We start from the raw sequence: 8,002 nt of genomic DNA on the forward strand, positions 1-8,002 counted from the left end.
TTCTGATCATGTCTCAGTTCCCTCCAACAGTGTTCCATGGTGAATTTCGCTTGGTAATCATTGAAGAAAATCTCATGGGCAGCCTTCATCACATCATCATCATTTTGACCACTTGATTGGTGCTTCAAAGCCGCGTCGTAGCTTCCTACAAACTTGCACACTTGGTCGTTGACCCTTCCCCACCTCTGCTTACACTGACCCCACTCTCTTGGAGCGCTGCCAGTGAGCAGAGGGCTAGAATTCACGTACGCCTCTATTCTCCTCCAAAAGGAGGTGATCTTCTGCTCATTACTGACAATAGGGTCCTTGCTCGTGTTCACCCAACCACTGATGAGCACAAGGTCCTCTTTAGTTGACCACTTCCTCTTGGAAGCCGGTTTCATTAACCCAGGAGAGTTAGCTACTGCTTGTGGAGGGTCGCAGTCCGGGAATGGACTGCTCTGCGAAGCTAGTAGGGAAATGAAACCGGAAGTTTGTGTGGAAAAGGGTTCCATGGTTTTGGTTTATGTTTTAGTTATGGTTTAGGTTTATTTTTTAAGATAATGGGGTTTTGGTTCTCTATTTAAACTAGTTTTCACGCAGGTAGTAGAGCTAAATTAAATTCAACCAGCCAAGCATTGAATATAAAACCTAATAGATAACAACTACTCCACACAGAGAAGTTAATACACATCAAATCAACAACTTAATACTATCAACTACTTAAACACAGATTTAATTCCACTGTACTTTGCTGAGCAAGGCTAGTCTTACTAATAAATACTTCTAGTTCAGTTTAGTTTGCTTCCAAAAAAACATTTATAGTTCTAGTTATCAATTCACGCAAACACATTCCAGTCTACATCACAGCTAGAGATGGGTTAGAACATTTACCTCTCTATTTCAGTCGAAGCACACCTTCTCTAGGGTACCGACCTGGACTGTGAGGCTTCGAACCTGTTCCTGGACATGGAAACAACAAGAATACAGTGTTACTCATTAATATTAATAGAGGACATACATATTAAAGTAACAAAAATAAAGCAAGCTATTGTATTTACCTGCAGGCTCTCAATCTGGTAATTGAGACTCCACACCCCCTTGATAACCTCCTCAGCCTCTTCCAGACGCTTCCTCAGCCTTTCCATCTCCTCCTGGACACCAACCACCCAAGGATGACTATAATGCAACCCATTATCCTTGTTGACAACAGAAAACAAAATATTAGAGACAGTTCGAGTTTCATAAATTTTTATGACATAGATTAAGGAAAATATACTAACTTCATAGTTTATGCACGTGAAGTAGCGCTTTCCAGGATGACTGTCGTAGTCTTCCTTCCCCCGTACCTCGTCAATGATTCTCCCAACGCAAGCACACCGTCTTGGAATACCGTACTGTGAATCCTCCACTAAGCCTAACATGTCGCAGTACTCCTTTTGTTTCTTTGAATGTCTTCGTTCTTCTGAGGGATCCATCTGCACCAGAAAACGAATTGATTAGAACAAACTAATGAAAAATTTTGATTACCCAAACACAAATCTCGACTCTATTAGAACAAACGAATCCTAACAAAGAAACCCCCTTTTCAAATTCATATCGACTCTATTAAACCCTAAAAAAGAAACCCTCTAATCGATTTCAGCTAATAGAAATCTCTCAGACTCGATTTAGAACCCTAACGAAGAAATCTCCTAATTTATTTCCCCTACAGATCGATTTAGAACCGTAACAAACAAACCCCCTAATCGATTTCTCCTCCAGACTCTATTGGAGGAGAAACCCCCAATTCGAATTCGTATCGACGCTTTTCAACCCTAACAAAAAAAGAGACTGAGAAGAGAGAGGATTACAAAGGACGGTGAAGTCGATCAGAAAACTCTCCCTCGTCGATTTGATGGAAAAACGACCTCTCGATCGTCGTCGCTACAAAAATCGCCTCAGAACTCGAAAACCCTAGGCGTGTCTTTTCCGCGTCGGCGTGTCTTTTGGAAGAGAAGAGAAAATGAGGAGAAACACGCGAGGCGTGTCTTTTCCGCGTCGAGAACCCTAAAACGTCAAGCCAATCCCGTGCCGACACGTGTACTGAACTCGCTTCACACGAGATCACTCCAGCGGCCCGGTTCACTTAAAATAACCCATTTTTCATTTTCTTTTTTGATTAAAACCCTGTGAAACCCAGCCCATGAACCTCTTTTAATCTCTTGATGTACATGGTCTTACGAAGCAAGAGAGGATATCGAAATGTGGTATTAAAGAATTATTATAAGACATCAAAATTGCTTTAGGATGTATGGATGATGATGACGAGAACAAGAAATCTGAAGGAGATCATATATTCATTTAAAAAATATCGGTACTTATGATTTTTAAAAATATCAGTATTTATAATTTACTTCATTTTTATAAATAGTATTAAATACTAATATCTATTTTTATGGCTGGAATTACGAATAGAATTGTTTACATAATGAGCCACTTTTTGAGTTTATATTACACTCAGAGACACTGACACTTTCCGCTTTCCCCATACATTCACGGAGACCGAGACCATTTGTTTACGAAATTACCTTCAGCGAAGAGAAACGGAAGTGTGGTTTTGGTTGGTGAATTGTTATGATGTAGTTAGTGGCTTTGCCTTAGTTTAGTTAACTTTTTTTTTAAATCAAATTAGCTTCTTTTTCATTTATTAGGTTTGGTGTCTTGACTGTTGTGCTACATTTACAGCCACAAGATGAGAAAAAGGGCTATTAATTCGACGGTTGATGTTAAATTAAAACTGGGTAGTACAACTTAGACTAAATTTATTGCTTATTCTCTTATGCGAGGAAGCTCCAGACTCCACTTTAGGACGACATAATTTTGGTAGGAGGAGGTGTGTCGGGGGAGTTGTGGACGGATGAGACGTGAACACGTGAGTTATAGATGGGTGAGATGTGGACAGACGAGTTATGGATGGGTGAGATATGGACAGGTGAGTTGTGGACACGGGTGTGGTGGGGACGGTGAGTTGTTGACTGGGGAGATATGTACGGGGGAGTTGTGGACGTAATGTAGTGCGCCGTATTGGCTGACCATAGAGGAGTGTGATAGAGTGTCATCTTCCTTTATGGGTGTTTGAATACGTGACACTCAGTGTTGTTGCCATAAATTTCTTGTCCTGTCATAGAATCGAAACGGTAATATGAAACTCAGAGACTGTAATCGAACAATCTAATTTATAAAACTCGAAATAAAGGGCATAATGAAGATCTAAACAATCAAATGCTAAAAAGTAAAAACCATACAAAATCCCAAAATAAAAAATTAGGGTTCAGAGATCGTAATCAGGAACTGAACCTCAAAGATCTAACAAGAAATTGCATCTTCAAAGGTGAGACTTTCATAGAGATAAGCAAGAATCCTACCTCGCATGTCTTTAATGCTTCAAGTTGGTGACTTTCGAAGAGAAAACGACTGTACAGCTTTAAGGAATAGGAGATATGAGAAGGTTGATGGAAATGTTAGTAGAAAAAAGAAATGCGGTGGACCATGAGGAACGAGAAAGAGGTGGTTTTCTGGGAGGGTTGGGTTTGAAGTCTCAGTCGCCTTTGGAAAAATGAATTTGATGGATTAGGTTTGAATTGGTAAAGTAAGAAGATAGAGGAGAGAGGGACCACGTGTTATTTTGGTTACTCAACAAAAAAATTCGAAACTAAAGAGATAGAGGAAAGAAAGAAGTTAAGTTGGTTCCTTTAGACCAGAGCAAACAAGCAGTTCAAGTGGAGTCAGAGATAATTACGGGTTGATCGGAAAAGTTCCGGCGACATTTCTCATTCTCTGTCCAAGGAAGCGGTGACGTCCAAGAAGCAAACACGTAGATACGTGTGTTTACAGTGTTAGGTTTATGTTAATCTTTATCTTTTAATCTTGGGCTTACTTTAGGCTGATTGTATAATCTAAAATTCTTGAACTTCTTGTATGGCTCATTAGGCATGGTTTTAATAAAACCAAAAATTAACAAAAAAAAAAGTTGGTTCTCCTTTAATTAAAGGGCATTGATGTCTTTGACACACTATAATATATTGCTCAAGTGGAATGTGGTTTGCAGCGTAATTCGAAAGTGAAAAAATGACCGAGAGAATAATTTTTTTCTTACAAATATCCCAACATTTTGGATTGAATCAAATTTTATAGATATTTTGTTCGCTTCTGATTTTAGTAATCAAATTTTGTTAGCCTTCAAACTAAAAATATAAGTTAAATTAAGAGTATGAACTCAAACCATATTGCTAACCAAACACAAACACACACACATATACATATATTGGATTTGCATGATAAGGAACCCAACAAACAGCAACTAATTCAAGTTGGCATCAACTAAGCTATTCATGAGTAAAGAGTCTATACTCGATCTTTATATAATATGTAACTTTCACAAGATATAGAAAGTATTTGGTTCAGAGCATACTATTTGAACCACACGAACCAAAGATCCAGCTAAACCAAAAGTATTTTTTTTTTGTAACCAGCTAGGTGAACAAACCATCTTCCTACCCAAGAAAAATATTTTCCTAATTTCCTTTCATTTTCCGAATCTAATATATACATCTTTCAAAATATCCACAGTATAACTCATTTGGGGACAACAAACACTCATAGTGTATATATATAGAGAGAGAGAGACTTTAAAGCTTAATATATATGAGAAAGGAAACTATAAGAAGCACTCGTAGACCTAACCAACTTTAGGACAAGCGCATGCATGTAAAACGCATTTTATTCGCATTATTCGTACAAGTTCTTAATTAAGGGCACTTGGGTTTGCCCTTGGAGCTAAGCATGTCTCGATAGCAAGGGCACTGATGCTTGTTGCCAAAGGTGCCAGAAGGAACACACTTACATTGTCTGCAACAAATGCCACAATACTTGATACATCTGTCTCGAAACCCTGCCTTTGAACACCTTCCTCTACATCTACTCACACAGTATACCCCCATGCCCCCTACTCTTCCTGATTATTTTTTTCATTTCAACACATATTTTATTTAAATTAAGACAACCTTTAATTGCATAGAGATCTTTTAAAATGATCAAAGATCACGCTTGGGTTTATTGGAGTCTACTACCAAGTGGTGTGAGAGATCATATATATGTTTATAGTTCAAAACTAATGCATCAGAACGTACGCTTGTATACTATACTGTTGGTCCATTATCTTCTTACTTAACATGAAGTATATCTAACAAAATTGATATAATTTCAATCCATAAGACGAGATGATATGACTATTTACGTTGATTACTTGTGTTTATTATGTCTCCAATTTACTATAATTTAACATGTCTTGCGCTATTTTAAGAGGGAATGTATGTTATATATATACAGCTAATCTAACTTGTCATTCTTTTAATTTATCAAAGCGGTTCTTCTTGTTGTAATTAAGTCTTGGAGAACTATATATTGATATACTCTCTGAAAAAGTTATAGTTCAAGATACTTTAAAACATCTGCATGCATGCATGTCTATATATACACAGGGAGAGATCGAGAGATGCATGCGTACATACCAGGAGCAGCTGTGGCAGGGAGAAGCACGAAGGGAAGGATGAGAAGAGCGAGGAAGAAGAAGAATGTAACAGATTCCTTACAATTCATCGTCGCTTTTATCTGCGTTAAAGATTCTAATGCCCTAAGTGTAATTTGTTAAGTTGAATAAGAGTGTAATTCTCTTAGTCTTGGTGGTACCCTTTTAAGAACGGAGAAGTGATGAGATTCATTTATAGTAACTTTAAAGCTACCACCGCCTAATTTTCTCTGCCGAACTAAATGTATATATATTACATTGATTATATTATCTGGTCTAGACGCGTGGTTAATCAAATTGTTCGGTCACTGCGATTCTTGAAATGGCTGCAATCTTTATACGTCGATAAGCTCGATGATGTCTCTTCTCAAAGTATTTCCTCCTACGGCTTCAACAACACGACACTTGGCTTCATAACAAGCCATATGCGCTAGCGTCATGACATGTACATATATCCCTCAATTTATATAGTTTGATTTTTCTAGGGTAAAATAAGCATTTATCGTGTAAATGTCAGTGGCCAAATTTTTTAAATAGAAGGCTCTAGTTAAGGGTATCAGAACTGAATATTGAAGCATTCATTACATTGGTTATATTTTTTAATGTGAAATCCGATAAAAAGTATAAGATTGCTCAGTTTGTGCCTATTATATTTTGTTCTGATCCAATGTAATCTCATTTAAATAAAACGATTTAAGATGCAAAAAAATCTATAATATAATAGTACAGTTCCCTCTTTCCTGAGGCAACACGTCGGCATTTTTTTAAAAAGTGTGAAAAAAATGTCAAGCCTGTTGCTCGAACCCGGATTATTGAGAGATAAACACCAACATTTATACCACTAAACTAAATGATACTTTGTATATTGGTGTTCGAAACTAATATATATTTATGAAGGTAAAAAACCTTTGCTTCTTCGGTTTTCTCTGTGGGCCGGACCTACAAGTGTATTATGAGTTTCATTTTTAAATGAGGTTCATCACGTTATATGAAAAAAACAACAATTATAGTTTTTCCATATTGTAAACTGTTTTCGTTTAACATGAGTTAGGGTTCATTTCATCATTGTCTCAGACAAGTCTGAGTTACAGAGTTGCGTTGTGTGTATGTTCGTAATCTATTTTTTCACCGGTGAACTCTTTATCTCCCTATCTTAAATCGCTTGATCTTAAATGTTCCTGATTTGTAGCCTTTCTGTAAACCCTATATATGTAATTCTCATCTTTGATGACCCCAATCCGCATCTCCACAAAACTCATTGATTCCTCTTAGCTTTAACGATCTTCTAAAAAATGTCTCTCTGCCTCTCCAGTTCCTCAAACCGGCATTCTCAGCATCCGTCACTCAACCTTCGAGTCTCTCCGTGTTGGTCGTAGTAGTCAGAGCATAGCCTCTAACCTCCTCGCTTATGGGATTCCTAGAACTTCAAGAAAGACAGTGAGTTTATGGGAATCACGGTTCTCTTCCTTGATGAAAATGTATGTTAATCTTCGATTTATCACACTTATTTAATATAATTGTTTTTAATTGATATTTTCATTTTTTGTTAAATAATATTATTTGCAAATTCCGTGATTCATGGGTTTATTCTCGCCGGACGTGCTACTCATTACATGCCATCTTTGAAAGCCAGTTCCATTGTGAAAGTCGATCGTTTTGAGGTTGTTAGGTGCTCAAGCATTTACAAGATAATTGATCATCCATTCCTCATTCGTTTCATCTCACCAACTATTATTGATGAAGTCATCACGTGTGCTCCTGAGATCAATCTCCAATCATAATTAGACTGTTTGACAATTTCCAAGTGATTGCAAACACAAACTTAGAACTCCCAGGTATATTATCATATTGCATCTGGGTTTATAATATGTTTCGTTATCATAACATATATTTAAACTCGCAGATATGGTTGGACAAATCCGTTCTGTCCAAGGCTCTGACCTTAGCAAAGAAATAACTCGAGTCGTTATCCGTCTCCTCATTGATCCGTAAGAAATAATCAACACACAATTCCCTTTATATTATTATCTATATTGTGTTAACATCAATAATCAAAAATATTTCCTACCCAAATTCTGTGGTCGTCTTTTTATCTCCCTTACTTATCAAACTAATTTTACACAAACCTTTATTTTACAGCTTAAAAGAAACCACAACAACCCAAACAATCAAAACACCAAAAACTAAAATTCCAAAAAAGACGAATCATTAATGATTACCTCTCTTTTTCTCTAATCTTAGAAATAAACTTCAAAAAAATATACCAAACCAATCACCTCAACTAAAACTCAACGACACATACATCGAGTCAGCTAAACAAATAAAAAATACACGGCCAGCTATTTAACAATTTACAAACTTACTTTCGCAACGACACATACATCGAGTCAGCTAAACAAATAAAAAATACACGGCCAGCTATTTAACAATTTACAAACTTACTTTCACAGCGAA

At 36.8% G+C, this 8,002-nt stretch overlaps 1 protein-coding gene across 1 annotated transcript in view; it reads right to left on the minus strand.

Moving 5' to 3' along the window:
- LOC106330304 (glutathione S-transferase T3-like) overlaps positions 1 to 494 on the minus strand; it is a 2,013-nt gene extending 1,519 nt beyond the window's left edge. The window contains exon 1 of the mRNA XM_013768796.1: positions 29 to 494. Within this exon, the coding sequence (XP_013624250.1) occupies positions 29 to 494 (466 nt within the window). The remainder of the gene's footprint in view (positions 1 to 28) is intronic.
- Between the last annotated feature and the right edge of the window lie 7,508 nt (positions 495 to 8,002).

This window comes from Brassica oleracea, chromosome C3, assembly GCF_000695525.1.
Source record: "Brassica oleracea var. oleracea cultivar TO1000 chromosome C3, BOL, whole genome shotgun sequence".
Lineage (NCBI taxonomy): Eukaryota > Viridiplantae > Streptophyta > Magnoliopsida > Brassicales > Brassicaceae > Brassica > Brassica oleracea.